This window comes from Hylobates moloch, unplaced genomic scaffold (assembly GCF_009828535.3).
Source record: "Hylobates moloch isolate HMO894 unplaced genomic scaffold, HMol_V3 SCAFFOLD_18, whole genome shotgun sequence".
NCBI lineage: Eukaryota > Metazoa > Chordata > Mammalia > Primates > Hylobatidae > Hylobates > Hylobates moloch.
The window spans coordinates 33,166,087-33,188,587 of NW_026652293.1; the positions used below are offsets into that span (position 1 = coordinate 33,166,087).

General features: G+C 42.9%; 1 protein-coding gene and 1 pseudogene across 2 annotated transcripts in view; one reads left to right on the plus strand and one right to left on the minus strand.

The window, feature by feature from the left end:
- Positions 1–4,128: 4,128 nt before the first annotated feature.
- SCP2 (sterol carrier protein 2) overlaps positions 4,129–22,501 on the plus strand; it is a 132,274-nt gene continuing 113,901 nt past the window's right edge. The window contains exons 1-2 of one of the 2 annotated variants that reach the window (XM_058430899.1): positions 4,129–4,556; positions 21,550–21,607. In XM_058430899.1, coding sequence (XP_058286882.1) covers positions 4,449–4,556; positions 21,550–21,607 — 166 coding nt within the window. In that variant the 5' untranslated portion in view covers positions 4,129–4,448. Of the gene's footprint in view, positions 4,557–6,726; positions 6,917–21,549; positions 21,608–22,501 lie in introns of those variants that run through there. The other variant, XM_032137115.2, reaches the window with a different exon arrangement.
- Positions 4,497–5,907, minus strand: LOC116457730 (ATP synthase subunit ATP5MJ, mitochondrial-like; annotated as a pseudogene).

Consider the following 22,501-nt stretch of genomic DNA (forward strand, 5'->3'; position numbering starts at 1 on the left):
TGCCCGCCTCGGCCTCCCAAAGTGCTGGGATTACAGGCATGAGCCACCGCGCCCAGCCTTGGCTCAGATTTGACCTGAGGTGATCCGTGATTTGGCCTCGTGAAGTGTGGTTATAGGTGTGAGCCATGACCAGCCTTTTTTTTTTTTTTTGAGATGGAGTCTTGCTCTGTCACCCAGGCTGGAGTGCAGTGGCATGATCTCAGCTCACTGCAAGCTCCGCCTCCCGGGTTCACTCCACTCTTCTGTCTCAGTCTCCCCGGCAGCTGGGACAAGATGGCCTATTTTCTTAAAAACCAAAAGCAATCTGCAGATTGGGGAGACACTGCCTCTGGTGTAAATTGTGCCACATTCTGGAGTAGAGGGGAACTGGCTTAAACAGGAAGTTTCCTCTCTAGCTCTCAAATAGGTCTACATATGCAAATAAAGGATTTACATTTCAGTCCCAGTTGGCTGAAAATAACTGAGTCCTGATTGGGTAGTTTATTTGTTTCCTTCTTCTACTTTCCTTTCAGGCTCCAGGGGTACATCTGCATGTTTGTCGTTACATGGGTAAATGTAGGGAGACCCCCTGAAACTATTGCTACGGAATAAAAGATGAAATGCTCCTGATTATTGTAAATACAAAATCGCGTGCAGGATTGTGTAAAGACAATGCCAGGTGGGACTGCCAGAACGAGCCAACAGTGCTTGATGTGCTTCCCCCTGCAGAGAGCCTATGAATGGACATGCTGTCAGGGAGGTTTCACATCACTGAGATTCCCTATCCCAGAAAAGCAGATGTTCATAACTCTGGGAATGGAATGCGACCCTTGTGGAGAGCCTATAAACGGACGCATGGGGGGTGCCTGTCCACATGGATAAGATAGGGCTATAACGCCCTCATCTTGCCACGGCTCTTCTAGGCCTCTTTAGGGTTAAGGCATACTCCCTTCTGAGAATTTCTGGTCTAACCATTGTCTAGCTTCATGTCCTATTTCCATGGATTGTTTGTAACCAGCTTTTGTTGCAATTGTTACTGCTGATTAATATCTTGCTAATCATAGGTTATGGAAAGATTGTGTTTCTGTTGGAAGGCTCAGTTAGAAATTACTGATGCACACACTATACTGTAAATTCTTATCTCTGTATACTGTACTTCTACATACAAATGTACTGTACTTCTACATACAAATGTTATGTTAAAGAATTACTTCATCCCCATGTGACCATCTCACCTCATAATCAAATGACCCTAAATCCCTCACTAACCTACCCCCGCCCTCACTAAACTTACTAATAAATGCTGGTATATCCAGTGCATTGTTGGCACCATGGGACCAGAAGGCGGTGACTCTCCTGGACCCAGCTTTCACTATCTTGTGTGTGTCTATTATTTCTCAACCTGCCGATCCGCCTGGGAACAAAGAGAGAGCCCCGTTGCATTGCGGGCTGCTGGCCAGATCCCGCAATAGTCAGGAGTTTGAGACAAGCCTGGCCAACATGATGAAACTCTGTCTCTATTAAACATACAAAAAAATTAGCTGGGCATGGTGGCGGGCGCCTGTAATCCCAGCTACTTGGGAGGCTGAAGCAGGAGAATCACTTGAACTCAGAAGGCACAGGTTCAGTGAGCTGAGATTGCACCACTGCACTCCAGGCTGGGCAATGAGCGAAACCCTGTCTCAAAAAAAAAGTTTACTCTATTAGTTTTAAACACAGCATATACACACTGCTGATGTGAATATCTTTAAATGAAAAGCAACTGGTAATTTATATCAAAATTATAAATGCACAAGCTCATTGCCCCAGAAATTCCAATTTAAAAAATTTAACCTACAGATAAATCCACACAGCTGTGAAATGACATGTGTTCATGGCTGTACATTGCAGCATTGTTTATAATAGCAAAAGATTGGAAGCACATGGTGCTGGCATGTGCTTCTGGTGAGGCCTCAGGAAGCTTACAATCATGGCTGAAGGTGACAGGGATCCAGCATGTCACATGGCGAGAATAGGAACAAGAAAATGAGGTGGGGAGGTCCCAGTTTATCACCAAGGGGATGGCGCTAAACCATTCACAAGGGATCTGTCGCTATGATCCAATCACCTCCCAACAGGGCCCACCTCCAACATTGGGAATCATATTTCAACATGAGATTTGGAGGGGTCAAACACCCAAACTATATCACAGTCTTTTTTTTTTTTTTTTGAGACGGTGTCTCGCTCTGTCGCCCAGGTTGGAGTGCAGTGGCGCAGTCTCGGCTCACTGCAAGCTCCGCCTCCCAGGTTCACGCCATTCTCCTGCCTCAGCCTCTCCGAGTAGCTGAGACTACAGGCGCCCGCCACCACGCCCGGCTAATTTTTTTGTATTTTTAGTAGAGACGGGGTTTCACTGTGGTCTCGATCTCCTGACCTCGTGATCCGCCTGCCTCAGCCTCCCAAAGTGCTGGGATTACAAGCGTGAGCCACCGCGCCCGGCCTATATCACAGTCTTAATATCCATCAATAGAGGGTTGGTTAAATAAATTATGGGGCTGTGTGTGGTGGCTCGCCCTATTATTCCAACACTTCGGAAGGCCAAGGCAGGTCCGTCACTGGAAGCCAGGAGTTTGAAAGCAGCCTGGGAAACATAGCAAGCCCCTATCTCTACTTAAGAAAAAAAAAAAAGTACATCGATAATCTGAATACTATGCAGCTATAACAAAACACAGGAAACGTTTATGCATTGATATGAAACAATCTTCAAAATCTATTGGTATATGAAACAAGTCAAAATGCAGAATAGTGTGTAAAGAAAGCTAAAATTTGGCCGAGGCAGGAGGATTGCTTGAGGCCAGGAGTTCAAGACCAACCTAGCCAACGTAGCAAAACCCCACCTCTATTAAAAGAAATAATAAAGAAAACAAAAATTTGTGTTAACAAAGGGGATAACAGTATGCATGTGTATATTTGATTGTATTTACATAAAATAGCTTTGGAAGGATAGGGGAGAAGAACTGAGAGGCTGGGAATAGGGGTAAGAGAGACAAATTTTACAGTTTGACCTGTTACACTTTTTTGGACATGGGAGGTTGTTGTTGCCCAGATTGGAGTGTGCAGTGGCAGTATCTTGGCTCACTGTAGCTTCTGCCTCCCGGGCTCAGGTGATCCTCCCACCTCACCCTCCTGAGTAGCTAGGACCACAGGTACATGCCACAACATTGGCTAATTTTTGTATTTCTTGTAGAGATGGGGTTTTGCCATGTTGCCAAGGTTGGTCTCGAATTCCTGAGCTCAAGTGATTTGCCCACCTTGGCCTTCCAAAGTGCTGGCATTACAGGTGTGAACCAGCATGCCTGGCCCCTTTTATACTTTTTGAATCTTGATGTTTGAAGTATAACTTACTCAAAATAAATAATGAAAATGAAAATAAAGCACAATGACAAAAATTAAAAACATGCCTTAGCAAAAATAAAAATAAAACTAATATATACACAAAATCAAAACATACAAACTAGCCAGGCCTGGTGGCTCATGCCGGTAATCCCTGTACTTTAGGAGGCTGAGGTGGGTGGGTCACCTGAGGTCAGGAGTTTAAGACCAGCCTAGCCAACATGGTGAAACCCTGTCTCTACTAAAAATACAAAAATTAGCCAGGCGTGGTGGTGGGCGCCTGTAATCCCAGCTACTCAGGAGGCTGAGGCACAAGAATCGCTTGAACCCAGGAGGTGGAGTTTGTAGTGAGCCAAGATCACACAACTGCACTCCACCCTGGGCAACAGAGTGAGATTCTGTCTAAAAAAAAAGAAGCAAAAACAAAACATACAAACTATAGTTGGGTATAAGATTAAAAGAAAAACCCTCCCTCCTCCATATTCCATGCATTTATTGTATTCTATTTTATTGAGGCAGGGTCTCACTCTGTTGCCCACGTTGGAGCACAGTGGTGCCATCAGTTCACTACAACCTCAGACTCCTGGGCTCAGGGGATCCTCCTGTCTCAGCCTTCCGAGTAGCTGGGACTACAGGAGTGGGCCACCATACTCAGCTCATTGTTAAATTTTTTGTAGAGACAGAGGTCTCCCTATGTTGCCCAGGCTGGTTTCAAACTCCTGGCCTCAAGTGATCCTCCCACCTCAGCCTCCCAAAGTGCTGGGATTACAGGTGTGAGCCCCCATGCCTGGCCTCCACCCATTTAAAAAGATTTTTCTTGTTTTTCTTCTTTTTTTTAGAGATAGGGAGCTATGTTGCCCAAGTTGGTCTTGAATTCTTGGGCTCAATCAGTTCTCCCATTTTGGCCTCCCAAAGTGCTGGGATTACAGGCATGAGCCACTGTGCCTTGCTGCTTTTTGTCTTTTTGTTTTTACAGAAAAGGTCTCACTATGCTGTCCAGGCTGGAGCGCAGTGGCTATTCACAGGCATAATCATAGCTCATTGCAGCCTTGAACTCCTGGACTCAAGCAGCCTTTCTGCCTCAGCTCCTCAAGTACATGGGATTACAGTCGTGTACCACCACACCCAGCTTAAAAGGATATTTGTTGTATTTTATCTGGCATTTCTGGGTGTTTTTTTTTTGGTGCACTTATTCATGCCACAAAGTAAGTGGTACTTATGTAAGTGTACAGTGATTTACCAGGTTCCTTTCTAACATAGCTTGCTTAAATTCACAGGTCGACTAATGTTTCATTTCATGTGCACGCTAAGTGAAGCTGGTTAGTGATGACCATAAGCAGGTGCAGAAGCTTTCACTATTTTACTTATTGTATCAGTACTCCTGATTTTATAAATGATGAGGTTCATCAACCCCATTCCTACTCAAATCTCCTGATAAACTTGGGTATAATAGGGCTTCATGGGGATCCAAACATTTTTAATAAAGTTTTGAAGCATATTGGTGTGGGACAAACAGCTCAGGCTACCCCAGAGCCCCACAACCAATGACTTAGAAAAGTCTGTGTTTTATAGTGGGAAATGTCTGGCTTATGTAGTCCTTCACATTGGAAAGGGAAGTGTTTTTTCTCAGTCTTTTCGGTATTAACAAATACCTTTTATGTTACTATCTATCCCCTCTATGGACTCTTATTTTGAAAGCAATATCCAGTTGACAGCCAGCATTTGTTACATAACAATTAATCTTGACCTTAGGACTTGTTGTTCTATTAGGTTGGTAACTTTGTCTGATCTACCAATCATATTGCTGTCTTGTCAGTCCATCAGTTTTGAGAAACAACTGTACACGTCAGTGCCCTGACTTGTGCTTGTTTTTCTTTCTTTTTTTTTTTTTTTTTTTTGTTTCGTTTTGTTTTTTTAGAGACATGGTCTTGGTATGTTGCCCAGGCTGGACTGCAGTGGCTATTCAGAGGGGTAATCATAGCACATTTGTAGCCTTGAATTCTCAGGCTCAAGTGATCCTTCTGCCGAAGCCTCCTGAGCAGATGGGAGGCGTGCATCACTGAGCACAGCAGATTTTACTAAGTTGGTCTAGTCCTAGCTCAGTAGTTCTTTACTTAGCAGAGGGGGCTTCTTAGAATCTCCTAAACTTGATCTTAGCCAAATGGCCAAGAAGCAATCCTTAGAATCTTCTAGGAGAGCCTTTCTAAATGCTGATACTGCAAACCAAAAAGTATATGAAACAGATCTCAATTAATTTAGAAGTTAATTTTGCCAAGTTTAAGGACGTGCATCATCTTTGGAGACAGGTCCGTGCCTTTCTCCAAAGATGATTTTGAGGGCTTCAGTTTTTAGCGGAAGGGGCAGATATTGGGGAAGGATGAATAAATTTAAAAAAGATGTGGGTAGATAAGAGGCAAACGGTTGCATTCTTCTGAGTCTTTGATCAGCCTTCACATGTGAGAGGGGGGTAGAGAAATAGTCACTTATGCATTCATCTAGCTCAATGAATCTGCATTTTTACATAAGATAAAATAAACCTGGGGGCCGGGCGCGGTGGCTCACGCTTGTAATCCCAGCACTTTGGGAGGCCAAGGTGGGTAGATCACCTGAGGTCAGGAGTTCCAGACCAGCCTGGCCAACATGGCGAAACCCCATCTCTACTAAAAATACAAAAATTAGCGGGGCGTGGTGGTGCGCGCCTGTAATCCCAGATACTCGGGAGGCTGAGGCAGGAGGATTGCTTGAACCCGGGAGGCGGAGGTTGCAGTGAGCCGAGTTCGCGGCATTGCACTCCAGCCTGGGCGACAGAGCGAGACTCAGGTCTCAAATAAACAAACAAACAAATAAACATGGAAGGCTGTTTCTCCCCGGTTTGCTGGAATAAAGTCTCTGTCTTCCAAATTCCTTTTCGGAGAACTTTTGTTCACAAGATTAAAAAAGAAGGTCAGGCAGTTGGTAACGGAGCCTGGGTTTTTTGATTTAGACATTGTATCCATGTGTGAGATCCTGCCCATCCCCGCTTTCTTGGTGTTCTGTGAGTTTTAATTCATGAATTCACTCTCAACTGCCACCGCTAACAGGACACAGGCCAATTCCAACACGAACCCCAACGGCTCTCCTCAGGGTCACCTTTCATGAGTCCGCTTTCCGGCCAACCCCTCCTCTCAGTCTTAGGCCCCACTGCAAGCCTACTCCCGCTCACCGTACAGAACCTAAGCACAGGATCAGAGATGGGAACGGGCTGACTCGGTTCCACGCCCAAGTCCGCAAATTAGGGCTTCGGCTGCCTAAGGGCTAGAGAACTCTCCCCGCCCCACAGGACGCGCCCCGCCCGCGCCCCGCCCCCTCCTCCTCCCCCCACGCACGCGCACTCTCACGCGCCTGTGTTGCCGCCAGCGGCCCTGCCTTCGGGCCTCAGGGAGCTCTGGTGCAGTCTCCGCCTGTCAGGGCCGGCAGTCGTCCGCGGCGCCCGCCCCGGTCCCGCACTGGTGCAGCCATGTCCTCTTCCCAGTGGGAGCCTGCGCCCCTGCGCCGGGTGTTCGTGGTGGGGGTTGGCATGACCAAGGTAAACCGAGCAGCGGCCCGGCTGGCCCGCTGAGGCTCGGGGGCGGTCGGTGCCTGGGTTTCTCTGTCCCTCCGGTCTCCTAGCTTCTGCTGCTCCGCGCGTGGGGCATCGGCGTGGCGACTTGGTGGCGTGTAATCTGCGGAATCTCTGGGGTCATAGCGTCTCGGGCTGGTTCCTGCGGCCTTCTGCTTCCTCCTTCCCTTTTCTTCTGGTCAGAGTTCAAGAAGCAGCCCCGAGATAATCCAAGGATCTCACCTCTTTAGATTCTGAGCGGAGTCCCAAGGTGTGTGGGCTGGCTTGCCCCGGAGGGAGGCAGGTCGCGAATGCCGCCTGCTCGGCCCTCCCAGGAGCAGCCCCCACAGGAGCCCTCGTAGAGACAGCTCCAGATGTGGATGGCGAGGAGAAACGCTCCTGATGCCCAGCGCCCGGCCCGAGTGGCAGATTCCGGCTTCCCTCTGTCCCTCCAGTGACTGCTTGGGACCCGGACGCCGCAGGCTCCCACGGCCGTTTTCCCCTCATCGCCCGCATGCTCCTTAATGCCAAACTGCCTTTCGTTTCTCCCCGGACGCAGTTGTCTGATACCTCTGTTGCTTTGCTTCTGTTGTTTGTACCGTGTATCTTCACCTGTTAACTTTTGTGCATCCTGAAAGGATCCGTTCAGATCGGATCTTCTCCAGGACGCCTCGGATCCTCCTGACTTTCCCCTAGAGCCTTGCACTGTGCTTACCTCTGTCCTGCACTTAAACTGTGCTCTGCAGTACCGGGCAGTACCGAAGCTCGTATGCGTCTGCGCGCCCCCTTAGCATGGCAGCTCCTCTAGACCGAGTACCTGGCTTATTCACTGCTGTGCCCCTCGCCCTGAACGTTCCTGATGCCTGAAGACCCTCAGTGAATGTTAGTTGAACAGTACTAAATAGATATGCTTTGTGAAAGAGTTCTAGGGAGAGTTCTATTTCTGAGAAAACAGCCCTAAAATGTTTATTATTTTACCAGTGGGCTGAGCATACCTAATTCAGTCCAACATGTAAATAGGCCGAGGCCGGTGGCTCACGCCTGTAATCCCAGCACTTTGGGAGGCCAAGGCGGGTGGATCACCTGAGGTCAAGATTTCGAGACCAGCCTGGCCAACATGGTGAAACCCCATCTCTACTAAAAATACAAACATTAGCCGGGCATGGTAGCATACGCCAGCTATTCGGGAGGCTGAGGTGGGAGGATTGCTTGAGCCTGAGAGATGGAGGTTGCAGTGAGCTGAGATCACGCAGCTGCGCCTCAGCCTGGGCCATAGAGTCAGTCCTTGTCTCAACAAAAACGAGAAATATCCATGTAAATGGAAAAGTGGACCAATCCTTATGAAGCAGAAGGACATCATCCTAGTGTTTCGCAGAAGGGGAGGCTTCTAACACAGGTGGACAGTAAGATCTTTCGAAGTAAGGTATTAATGCAGTCAAACCTTCCTCTGGCTGCTCAATGCCTGATTATATGTGCTGTATGGAAAAGCACAGTTGTCTAAACCTTTGGGAAATAGATGTATTCCTTTTTCCTCAACTTGGGAGGTAGAGGTTGGGGAGGTGTTACAGTCCAGAGGAAAGTGGTGAGGAGTTTGGGTAGTGCCATTAATGATGTGCCTATTTGGCCAGTGTACTTTCCTATGGGTCTGGTCTTCTGCACCTTGGGGCAGAGTTTGATGGAGGAGAGAGAAATATTGACCAGACAACACTGTAACACTTTTTTTTTTTGGAAGGCAGGGTTTTGCTCTGTCAACCAGAAGGGAATGCAGTGGTGCAATCATAGCTCACTGCAGCCTTGAACTCCTGGACTCTAGCGATCCTCCCGCGTAGCTAGGACTACAGGCATGCTACCATACCTGGCTAATTAAAAAAAATTTTTTTTTGTAGAGACAGGGTCTCACTACTTACTACTAGATGGGTTTCATTTCTACCATATATTACTGTTATAATTTATCATAATACTTTATTTTTATTTTTATTTTTTGAGACAGAGTCTCACTCTGTCCCCCAGTCTGGAGCGCAGTGGGGCAATCTCAGCTCACTGCAACCTCTGCCTCCCAGGTTCAAGTGATTCTTCTGCTCAGCCTCCCAAGTAGGTGGGATTACAGGTGTGTGCCACCATGCCCAGCTACTTTTTGTATTTTTATTTATTTTATTTTTTGACACAGATTCTTGCTCTGTCGCCCAGGCTGGAATGCAGTGGCGCGATCTCGGCTCACTGCAAGCTCCTCCTCCTGGATTCACGCCATTCTCCTGCCTCAGCCTCCTGAGTAGCTGGGACTACAGGCGCCCACTACCACATCCGGCTAATTTTCTGTATTTTTTAGTAGATACGGAGTTTCACCGTGTTAGCCAGGATGGTCTTAACTTCCAGATCTCGTGATCCACCCGCCTTGGACTCCCAAAGTGTTGGGATTACAGGCGTGCGCCACCGCACCTGGCCGTCAACAGGTTTTAACACAACTAAGTCACAGCTGCTATCTGGCTGACAGCAAGCCTCTTCACTTATGCTGCCTATCTCCTGATATACCCTCTTTTCATCTACTTAAATTTTATGTTTCAAGAACTAGTCTAAGTCCCATACCTTCTTAAAACTTCCTCAGACTACTCTAAGTTACACTGGTCACCTTTTTTGAAATTCTGGTGCCCTTATAGTCAGAACATATAATTTAGCACTTCAGTTTTTTTTTTGTTTTGTTTTTGTTTTTTTTTTTTTTTTGAGACGGAGTCTCGCTCTGTCGCCCAGGCTGGAGTGCAGTGGCGCGATCTCGGCTCACTGCAAGCTCCGCCTCCCGGGTTCACGCCATTCTCCTGCCTCAGCCTCTCCGAGTAGCTGGGACTACAGGCGCCCGCCACCACGCCCGGCTAATTTTTTTGTATTTTTAGTAGAGACGGGGTTTCACCGTGGTCTCGATCTCCTGACCTCGTGATCCGCCCGCCTCGGCCTCCCAAAGTGCTGGGATTACAAGCGTGAGCCACTGCGCCCGGCCTAGCACTTCAGTTTTCTAGTACTTTTATGTGTGGTAATTTCATGAAATACATTTTACATCACAATCCAGTACACACATACAAAACTTATTTGTAACAACTGAAACAATTTGTTAAAACAACGCTTATTACATGTGGTGAACTCTTGGTATCCCTAAGGTATATCTTTTTTTTTTTTTTTTTTTTTGAGACGGAGTCTTTCTCTGTCACCGGGGGGAGTGGCGGTATATCTTTTTTTTTTTTTTTTTTTTTGAGACGGAGTCTTTCTCTGTCACCCAGGCTGGAGTGCAGTGGCGCGATCTCGGCTCACTGCAAGCTCCGCCTCCCGGGTTCACGCCATTCTCCTGCCTCAGCCTCCCGAGTAGCTGGGATTACAGGCGCCCGCCACCACGCCCGGCTAATTTTTTGTATTTTTAGTAGAGACGGGGTTTCACCGTGTTAGCCAGGATGGTCTCGATCTCCTGACCTCGTGATCCGCCCACCTCGGCCTCCCAAAGTGCTGGGATTACAGGCTTGAGCCACCGCGCCCGGCCCCTAAGGTATATCTTAAAAAAAAAAAAAAAAAAAATTGCTGCTTGGCTGGATGTGGTAGCTCATGCCTCAAATCTCAGCACTTTAGGAGGCTGCGGCGGGTGTATCTCTTGAGCCCAGGATTTGAGAACAGCCTGGGTGATATTGGCAAAACCCCATCTCTACTAAAAATACAAAAAATTAGCTGGGCTTAGTGGCGCACACCTATAGTCCCAACCACTCGGGAGGCTTAGCTGGGAGGATCACCTGAGCCTGGGAAGTCGAGGCTGCAGTGAGCCCTGTTTGAGCCACCACACTCCAGCCTGGGTAATGGGAGGAGACTCTGTCTCAAAAAAAAAAAAAAAAAAGTGCTGCTCACAACCTACTAAATTGATTTGGTCATAATCTAATAAGTTCAAATTTCAGTTTGAAAAATATTACATTATTTAATTCTCACCATGTAATGGATTTTTATATCCATTCAATTATCTGACTCTGAGGCTCAGCGGGGCTAAGTACTTTATTTTGGTGCAGCTTTTAAGTTTTGGAACTGCCTTTCTTAAAATCTTGTGCTCTTTCCATGCCATCTCTACTGTATATTACTGTTATAATTTATCATTGAAACATATATTCAGTAAATATTCTATGGGTTATATGCTAGAGATGCAAAAATGAAAAAAACAAAGTTCGTGTTTTAAAGAAATGTCTAATCTGGAGGAGAAAAGAATAAACCAGTAGTTTAAATAAGATTATTTGAGATATCTGGTTAAACATGGCAGATTGAGAACATGAATTTATCTCTGTTGGTGCTTTCCATATCCCACTAAAGCAACAATAAGGAAAGAAAATGATATTAATCCACAAGGGCAAAGTGAGTAGGAAAGGAAACAATAGCTGAGAGATAGTGGAAAATTTTTGGAAGATTCTAAAGTTGATGGAGAAGTGGTCACTGACTCAGAGCAGAGGGACCACTACCTAAGTTCCTGAAGAGGGGTTATACTGGTTGAGTCTCCCAGCAGAACTCCAGAAGGCCCAAAACTTGGATATACTAGGTGCCAGGTAGGGTGGGAAAGAAGAAAAAGACTATTCTAAGGAACAGTTAGGTCCCAAGATGTCTTTTATCACCAGGTGACTTTACCTTTTCTTAGCAGAGTATTAGAGCCTTTTTCTCTGGGGAAACTGAACAGATGAAGAGGCTCTAGAATCATCTGAGCTGTTAGGCCCAAGTTGAAAAAAAGGGAATTAAATTGAATTCTGCATGCTAAAGGGTAGTAGTACTTCCTAGCTGTGAGAAGCAACACTGGTAGTCACACATATACTACCTTCCTGGCAGAGATTTGGAAAATTATTTGAAATGGCTCCAGAGAAAAGCCAGCTTGCTACTCCATCATCTTGTGGTGAAGATCAGCAGTTGATAAGCTTCATTCATGCAGAGAGCTTCCTTCAGGCTTTTAATTGTTTTAATTATGAACAAATAGCCAAGGATCACCAGATATTCAAGGAAAATTTCCAACAATACAACCTCAACCCCCCACTCAAAAACAACAAAATACTAAGGAAAAAATTTGGAAGAGGGATCAGAAGACACTTAGGGAACAAAAGAAAACCTAAACTGTAACAACCTCAGGGAGATAAGTGAAAATACTACATCTCTGAAAAAAGAACTGAATGCTATTTAAAAAAAAAAAGACATAGGAAAGAGCTCTTAGGAAATTAAACATGTTTTGACCAAAACAAAATATTCAATAGAAGATAACGTAAAGGAAATCTGGAAAATGGAGCAAGAACAAAGAAATGGGTATTAGGAAAGAAAATAAAATTAAATGACTAATAAAAAAGATCCAATATCTAGTTAATGAGTTCTAGAAAAAGAACCGAGAACACAGAAGCTAGGAAATTATCAGAGAAATAATAGAGAATTTTCCAAACTGAATTTTTCAGTTTGAAAAGCCAATCCAATGAATAAAAAGAAAACTCATATCAAGGCACATTATCATGAAATATCAGAACCGTAGCATTAGATTTCTCAACAGAAACCTTGGAAGCTACAAATGACAGAATAATGGTTTCAAAATTCTTAAGTAAAATTTTTTATCCTAGAATTCTATTCCCTAATAAATAATCCAAATTTGGGGGTAGAAAAAAATTTTTTAATGTAAGCACTAAAAAATTAACTTTTTACACATCCCTACTCATAAAGCTAATTAGAGAATGAATGTGTCCACCAAAATGGTGAAGTAAACCAAGGAAGAAGATACTGGATCCTGGAAACAGGGTAACATAGAATAGTGAGAAAAGCCCCAGGATGGCATCTGTGCAATGACTCAGTTCGGAATATGTTCTGGGTGGTTCCAGGAGGGAGGTCTCTAGAAAAAAACATTTTGACTATGTGGACTATGGTTTTAGGAGAGATTTTAGAGGTGAGTATATTAGAGTTGGAGTTAGGCATATAAAAAGCAAATGAAATACATGAGTTAGGCAAATTAAACTCAGTAATTATGTTACTGAGCATTAGCATTAGTATTGTTATGAGATTATTATGTGTGTAACATGGCTTAAAATACATAAATAAATAGAATTCTACTTCATCCCTTGGTGCTTGAGAATTAAGATTCTTGGTGGAGAAGAAAAGAGATACAGATGTAATACAGAAGAGAGTAGGTAAAAAATTCTATAATTCTGAAAAAGTATTAGTATAAACTTTAATTAATATTTCATCTTTAAATATTTTTCTGGCTCTGTCCACTGAAGAAGCTTAGAAATAATGACCAAATCTGTTACATCCATACCATTGTGATCTTAAAATTCTTTTTCTACTAGAAGAAATGGCTGGTTGCAGAAATTGCTTATTCCACATAGGGCAGGAAATGTACAACGTGAGTCTAGAATATTTTGTCACTCCTAATTGCAAGAAAGTTATCAAAGCCTACCTGAGTGATGCCGAAAGGATTCAGGAGCCAACCTGTAGTTCTCACTTACCAAAGCTGAGAAAATTTGAGCTTTAAAAAAGATAGTAATTGCAGCTGATTAAAACCCATCAGGCTGGGCATGGTGGCTCATGCCTGTAATCCTAGCACTTTGGGAGGCCGAGGCTTAATTAAGCCCAGGAGTTTGAAACCAGCCTGGGCAACATGGTGAAACCTCGTCTCTACTAAAAAAATAAAAATCAAAAATTAAGAAAAAAAACCCATCAAGTATGTGTAAACATGAGTTTGTGATAATATTTTAAAAATCAACTAATTATAGTCTTTGGAGGATAACAGGGAACCTACTCATTGTCTTGAAAATTGACAAAGGGAAACAATCATATGTTTATTGTTTTCCTGTATGAACTGTATCACTGGATAATTAAATAGTAGATGAGGAGTAGTGTCTTCTATAAACGTATTTAAGTAATAACTGAAAAAGAAATGACAGAACATTACCATCATTTTTGACAGCTGCCAATGAATTGATCTAGCAGGGGTTCTCAAAATATGGTTTGTGGAGTCCTCGGGGTAGTCTCTGAGACCCTTTGAGGGGACCTGAAAGATCAAGACTATTCATAATAACACTAAGATATTGTTTGCCATTTTCATTGTATGTTGACATTTACACTGATGGTGCAAAAGTAATGGTGGGTAACACTGTTGGCATCTTAGCATGAATCAAAGCACTGGCACCAAACTAGTAGTCACTGTATTTGTCATGCACTTATGCATTCACAGGAAAAAGAAAAGCACTAATTTTCACTTAAGACCTCGATGAAGCAGAAAACATTTGTTAATTTTATTGAATCTCAACCCTTAAGAGATGATTTGCATTATGAGCTAAACCAACTACTTTTTTCATGAAACATGTTTTACTTGAGAGAACAAATGGCACACATGTGATGGTTAATTCATACTTGAGTATTTTACAGACATTTTCTCAAAAATGAATGAAGTCAGCAATCACTTCAAGGAAAACAACTGAAGTGTTTGTTTCTAAAGATAAAATTTGGGCTTTCAAGTGAAAATTGGAATTTTAGAAAACTTGTATCTGCTTGATACCTTCCTACTACTTAAAAGTTGTTTTTTTGTTTTTTAACGGGATAGGTAATATTAACAAAGGTAAGTTTTTGGAATTATATAAAGTCAAAATTTGAAAGGGCTGTATAACTCATGGAGCCGCTATTTTTCCAAAAAACCAATGATGTTCTGCATTCTTTAAATAATAATCCACTCATTTATGGATCCATTGAATGGATCAGTAAGAGATCCATTCAAATACAAGATTTTATTATAACGGAGTATGAAGAGTTCATTGATACGGTTTCAAATTCTACATTCCAGCTAACTTTTAAGAAACCTCGGCCCAGGGGCAGTGGCTCACGCCTGTAATCCCAGCACTTTGGGAGGCCGAGGTGGGCTGATCACCCGAGGTTAGGAGTTTGAGACCAGCCTGGCTAACGTGATGAAACTCCGTTTCTACTAAAAATACAAAAAATTAGTCGGGTATGGTGGCACGCACCTATAATCCCGGCTACTCAGGAGGCTGAGGCAGGAGAATCGCATGAACCCGGGAGGCGGAGGTTGCAGGGAGCCGAGATCGCCCATTGCACTCCAGCTTGGGCAACAAGAGTGAAACTCCGTTTCAAAAAAGAAAAGAAAAGAAAAAAAGAAACCTCCACTTGGCTGGGCGTGGTGGCTCATGCCTGTAATCCCAGCACTTTGAGAAGCCGAGGAGGGTGGATTACCTGAGGTCAGAAATTCGAGACCAGCCTGGTCAACATGGCAAAACCGTGAAACCCCGTTTTTATTAAAAATACAAAAATTAGCCAGGCGTGGTGGTGGATGCCTGTAATCCCAGCTACTCGAGAGGCTGAGGCAGGAGAATCACTTGAACCCAGGAGGTGGAGGTTGCATTGAGCTGAGATTGTGCCGCTGCACTTCAGCCTCAGCCACAGTGTGAGACTCAGTCAAAAAAAAAAAAGAAACCTCCTGTCTCAAGAGAAAAAAAAAGGAAGGTCCACACTCAGTTGTTGGGGAGGCTGAGGTTGAAGGCTTACTTGAGCCCAGGAGTTTGAGACCGGTCTGGGCAACATGGCAAGACCCCGTCTCTACAAAAGATAGAAAAATTATCCGGGTGCAGTAGTGCCTGCCTGTAGTACCAGCTACTCAGGAGGCTGAGGCAGGAGGATTGCTCTAGTCCAGGAGTTCGAGTCTGCAGGGAGCTATGTTCATGCCACTGTACTGCAGCCTGGGTGACAGAGCAAGAACCTATCTTTAAAAAAAAAAAAGAATATCCACAATTCCAATACTCTTCCCTTTTCCAACTACATGTCTGTGTTAGGTCACATGATGTACTTCATAGACTTCAACTGAAACAACATAATGCTAAAGTTTGAATGAAGAAGCAGATATGGGAATTCAGCTGTCTCCTGAATTAAAGAGAATTGCAGAAATGCTAAACAATGCCATTCTTCTCACTTTATTTTGGAAAATATAATTATTTTTCATAGAAATTATTTATGTTAACATGTAATGGATTTATTGTTTTTGATGAATTGGAAAATCTTTTAAAATGTCTTTAGTTTTAAGTTCCATTATGATAGCTATTGGTAGATATAACCTTCATAATCAAAAGCTCTTTGGCATTTCCAATAATCCTGAAGAGTGTAAAGGGGTCCTGAGACTAAGAAGTTTGAGAATCCCTGGACCTAGTCTCTGCTGCTAACAACACAGAGAAACAATCAGATATATGCTTCCTAATGAAAGAATACACTACCACCTGTAGTTTTGTCAAAGGGATAGAATGTACAATCAAATTTTGGATCCAGTTGCCAATTTACAGGAAATACAGAGAACAGAAGTACACGTTCAACTACATGAGTATGCAATCTGCAAAATCCAGACTCTGGGAAATTGTAGGTCAAATGCTTTGGTTCTTCAACAGACACATCTTACTGTATTTGAAAGGAAAAGAAAGTAGTAGAGGGAAGCCTGTAGATTAAAAGAGAATTAAATAAATAAATGGGCAAGACTAAACTTTTTTTTTTTTTTTTTAATAAATGGGCAAGACTAAACTAGAATGTCTTTGGATGCATATTTGGGTGATAAAAGTATGAAATATTCCAAAAGTGTAATTACTGTAAGAATTGGGATAGTAATTACTTTGGGGGTAGAGTGGGGATTGAGATTGGGACAGAGTACGTGGAGGAGTTTCTGGGGTGGAGGGCAAAGTTCTATTTCTTGATCTGGGTGATGGTAGCAAGGGTGTTTGCCTTAAAACAATTCATTAGGATATGAATTTAACTCCAGAAAAAAAAATCCTAAAAATTGTACAGTAAGGAAATGGAATCGTAAGTAGACAACTGGCCCAGCAGTTGAAAAAAATGTACTTAATAAGGCAAACACTGAGAATTAAATTAACACCAAATTGTGATTCTGCTATGTAAGGAGGGTAAGAGATATGTAAACTAACGTATATGTGGGGTGGCAGAAAAGGCCTGATCCTCATTGGTCCTTATAAGAGATTATGATATGACTTCTTACATCGATGAAGAAAGAAATAGTAGTATAAGAATATTTAGAAACATGTCAGTTTCTAATAAGAAATATCTGAAAGAATTGAAATTGGATGTTTTGGGAGCAAATAAGACTACTGGGTGCAGAGTAGTGAAACAGGATTGCTGTTTTTATTATAAAGTTTGTGGTACTTTTGTCTTTTGTTTTTGAATTTCTTTTATGAAAAAATAAAATATAAATAGAACATTGCTAGCACCTCAGAAGGCCCTCTTGTGGCCTCTTCCAGCCACTGACCCCTTGCCTTCAAAGGGTTACTATTATTCTGACTTCTGACCTTTAATGTGCTAGATTAATTCTGGCTTAAACCTTAAAAAGGTTTCTGTAATTGAAGAATTATGGAGAAGAATTGGGATGGGTCAGAGTTAGGAACACATTAAGTGTTTTGGTACTATGCAATGAAATGTGGCATTTAAGTCACATATCATGTTTCAAACTTTTGTGACCCATTAGTGAGTCGTGAACTCAATTTAGAAGGTTGTCTTAGAATTAAAAATTGAAATAGAACAGAAAATATTGATGCCAGCAAGCCCACAAATCGGGGCTTATCTTGGGAGGGTTCTCGGCTTCATTTAGAGTGAGCCAACAGTGAAAGAAAGCAAGTTAGAACAACGAGGTACAGCAAAATGGCTGCTCCATAGACAGAGCAGGGCTGTCCCATAGGCAGAGCAGCCCAGAGTAGCCCATTGGATTGCTGGACAGCTATATTTATACCCACTGTTAAAAGGAGTGGGTTATTCATGAACTTTCTGGAAAAGGGGCAGGGAGTCCCCAGAGTCATATAAGATAACTTCTGAGGCATTGCCACAGCATAATAGTTAAATTGTCATGCTGCTGGTGGTTGTGTCTTATGTAAATGTGTTATAATTTGCATATAATGAGCAATGAGGGCAACTAGAGGTTGCTTGCATTGCCATCTTGGTCTTAGCTGATTTCAGCTGGTTTATTTGTCACATCCTTTTTTGATCAGCAGGGTGATCAGTAGTGACTGAGGCTCGGGAAACAAGTCCTGTTGGTATCCTACCTTGAAATAACAAGAATAAATATTTCATGAAAGTTTTGCTTCACTTGTGTATGTATATATGCGTGTACTGGGTTGTGTTGTAAAATGTATTTTATTTTGGTTTGCAGTCAAAAGAATATTCAAAGCCATTTCTCTTTAATGTGACCACTCACAAGCAAAGCACTACATCTTACCTAATCAGTCATCAAGTTCAGTAGATTTTACTTCCCTTGTATTTCTGAGGTCTATTTCTTTCTTTTTTGCTTCTGTCTTAGCCCTCACCTGGCCTGTTTCAGAATTATGCTAGTTGGTCTCGCTGCCTCCTGCCATGCTCCTTTCATCATTTCCCACATTGTGTCTAGGATGATCTACGATGCAAGTCTCGTCATCCCAGTCTCTTTCTCTTTTTAAAAATAGACTTTTTAAGAGAAATTTTAGGTTTACAGCAAAATTGAGTACAAGGTGCAGAGATTTCCCATGTGTTTCCCCTATCCCTCCATATACAGCCTCTCCCACTATCAGCAAGGGCACACCCAGAGTGATACATTTGTTATGATCGATGAACATACATTAACACATCATTATCACCCAGAGACCATAATTTACTTTAGTGTTCACTCTTGGTGTTGTACATTCTATGGATTTTGAAAAATGTGTAATGACCTGTATCCAGTATTATAGGATCATACAGAATAGTTTCACTGCCTTAAATATCCTCTGTGTTCCACATATTCATCCTTTTCTCCCACCACCTCCTGGCAACCACTGATCTTTTTACTGTCTCTATAAATTTTACCTTTTCCAGAGTGTCATTTACTTGGAATCATAGTTTGTAGTCTTTTAAGATTGGCTTCTTTCATGTAATATGGTATGTATTTAAGGTTCTTCCATGTTTTCTCATAGCTTGATAGCTCATTTCTTTTTAGCACTGAATAATATTCCATTGTTTGGATGTACCACAGTTTATCCTTTTACCTCCTGAAGGACATCTTGATTGCTTCCAAGTTTTTACAGTTATGAATAAAGCTAATATAAACATCTGTGTGGTTCCATCATAGTGGCTCATGACTGTAATCCCAGCACTTTGAGAAGCTGAGGCAGGAGGATTGCTTGAGCCCAGGAGTTTGAGATCAGCCTAGGCAACATAGTGAGATCCATCTCTACAAAAAAACTTAAAAATTAGCCAGGGATGATTATGAGCACCTGTGATCTCAGCTACTCAGGAGGCTGAGGTGGGAGGATTGCTTGAGCCCGGGAAGTTGAAGCTGCAGTGAGCTGTGATCACACCACTGCACTCCAGCCTGGGCAACAGAGTGAGACTCCATCTCAACAAAACAAAACAACAACAAAAAACATCCATTTGTAGGTTTTTATATGGACATAATTTTTCAACTCCTTTGGGTAAATGCCAAGGAGTGCTATTGCTAATTCATACGTGTATTGTGTGTGCTTTATTTTTGCTTTATTTATTTATTTATTGAAACTGAGTCTTGCTCTGTTGCCCAGGCTGGAGTGCAATGGCACAATCTCGGCTCACTGCAGCCTCTGCCTCCTGAGTTTTCCTGTCTCAGCCTCCCGAGTAGCTGGGATTATAGGTGCTGGCCACCACGACCGGCTAATTTTTGTATTTTTAGTAGAGACAAGGTTTCATCATGTTGACCAGGCTGGTCTCGAATTCCTGACCTCAAATGATCCACCCACCTCGGCTTCCTAAAGTGCTGGGATTACAGATGTGTGCCACCATGCCCAGCCTGTACATGTTTAGTTTTGTAAGAAATTGCCGAACTTCCTATTGCTCCATATCCTTGCCAGCATTCGATGTCAGTGTTTTGGATTTTTGCCATTCTAATTAATAGTGGTATCTGATTGTTGTTTTATTCCAGTCTCATTTTAAAAAACATTGTCATCTGGGCATGGTGGCTCACACCTGTAATTGCAGCACTTTGGAAGCTGAGGCAGGAGCATCACTTGAGCCCAGGAATTTGAGACCAGCCTGGGCAACATGGCAATACCCCATCTCTACAAAAAATACAAAAATTAACTTAGCGTGGTGGTGTGCGCCTGTAGTCCCAGCTACTGTGGGTGCAAAGGGAGCTGAGGTGGGAGGATTGCTTGAGTCAGGGTGGTTGAGGCTGCAGTAAGTTGTGATCATACCACTGCACTCCAGCCTGGGTGACAGAGCAAGACCTTGTCTCAAAAAACAAACAAACAAAAACACTGTCTTCAGGATAAAGCCCAGACCAGCATTGCAGGGCTTAAAGGGTCCCTTGTGAGTTGGCTCCAGAGCTAGACTAAACTTTCAGCTCCATTACTTATTAGCTCTATGCCTCTGGGTTAGTTGTTTATCTCTCTGTGTCCTAGTTTTCTTATCTGTAATGCATGGAACCTACCTTTTAGGATGGTTGTGAGGATTAAATGAGTAAATACATGTGAAATGCTTAACACAATGCATACCACAGTAAGCGCCCAATAAATATTAGTTGTTATCATTGTTTGGACCTAAGTTACTTTTATGTTCATATCACTTTTATTTTATTTTATTTTATTTTTGGAGACAGAGTTTCATTCTGTCATCCAGGCTGGAGTGCAGTGGCACTATCTCGGCTCACTGCAACCTCTGCCTCCTGGTTCGAGTGATTCTTCTGCCTCAGCCTCCTGAGGAGCTGGGATCACAGGTGTGTACCGCCATGCCTGGCTAATTTTTGTATTTTTAGTAGAGACAGGGTTTTACCATGTTGGCCAGGCTGGTCTTGAACTCCTGACCTCAGTGATCCTCCCACCTCAGCCTCCCAAAGTACTGGAATTGCAGGCGGGAGCCACCACACCCAGCCATCCTTAACACTTTCCACTTTGTGTTTTAACCTATGTCATACAAATTATTTACAGTTCTTCCACGAGAAAAAAACTGCTGTATTCTCTCACTTCTAGACCTTTACTCCAAAATTTCCTTCTCTTTCACTTTGCTAACTGCTACTCATCCATAAGAACTTAATTTAAATGGCAGTTTCTCTGGGAAGCCTTTCTTGTCCTCCCTCCAAGTCTGGGTAGATGTCTCTGTCAAGACATTCTGTGCTTCTGACACTGTAGTGTAACTATCTGTCTTAGGTTAGACTGGAAGCACTCTGAGGGCAAGGATTTTATATTATTTATTATTAGAGTCTAATAATGTGTTTTTTGTTTGAATGAGTAGTGAATGAATAGATTTTTATTGTATAGAAAATGTAACTATACTTGGTTGGGCGCGGTGGCTCACGCCTGTAATCCCAGCACTTTGGGAGGCCGAGGTGGGCGGATCACGAGGTCAGGAGTTTGAGACCAGCCTAGCCAACATGGTGAAACCTCGTCTTTACTAAAAATAGAAAAATTAGCTGGGCATGGTGGTATGCCCCTGTAATCCCAGCTACTGGGGTGACTGAGCCAGGAGAATGGCTTGAACCCAGGAGGCAGAGGTTGCAGTGAGCCGGGATCATGCCACTGCACTCCAGCCTGGGTGACAGAGCAAGACTCCGTCTCAAAAAAAAAAAAAAAAATGTAACTATACTTGTTTGTATTTATTATCTCTTTCTATATCTCTAGTTCGTGAAGCCTGGAGCTGAGAATTCAAGAGACTACCCTGACTTGGCAGGAGAAGCAGGTAACATAGAACATTTAGATCTTTGAACATTCATAGTTTATTATGTGGTCTGTCTTGATTTCACGGATGGGGCAGCCCTGCAAGCATAAAAGGAAGCCCAGTCAAGGGAGAAGAACCTGTGCGGAGAAATGCCTAGTGACTCACTACAAAGGAAAAGAGCTTGGGCATTCTTAGCAGCTACATAGCCAGAGTAGAGAGTGGTTTACAATTTTATGTGCTATCCGAATATGTGTTGAGATGGTTAAGGGATCTGTGGGAGAGAGAGGTAGGGTCATTAAAAGGGATAACATCATTCTAGTGTGTGTTAACTTCAGGAGTTCTAACAAAATTAGTGTCTTCCTTTCCTGGAAAAGGGATAATCACATTCAAAATGTATTAAATACCTGTATGGTGGTTTTCTTCACTTCACTGAGCCAACATAGAGAATTCTTTTTCTGTCACTAGATTACTGCATGACTAAAGGAGGTGATGCAGTTTGTTATTGTTTATTCTAATGAGTATTAGTACTTTTGAGCAAAAGACGGGTGAATATTGGTGTGAGTGGAACTAACAGGGAGAAGGATCTACAGGTGTATGGGTCCTGGTTCTCTAAGCATTCAGCATTCTTTAGAGACATGCCACGGCCAGGCTGCATCTGGCTGCACCGTGGGTCTGAGCTGTAGCAGAGAGATCCCCATCCATTGTTCCTTTTTTCCCCCACCTCTTCTTTTTTTAAAAAAAGGGGACAAGTATGAAAGCTTCTTTACATGATATATATAATGAATTTTTTTTGCCATCAATAAGAAATTTAATTATTTTTTAAAAATCCAAATGCTGGCATTGCCAGAAAAATTTAACAGGCTTTTTTTTTTGAGATGGGGTTTCACTCTTGTTGCCCAAGGTGGAGTGCAATGG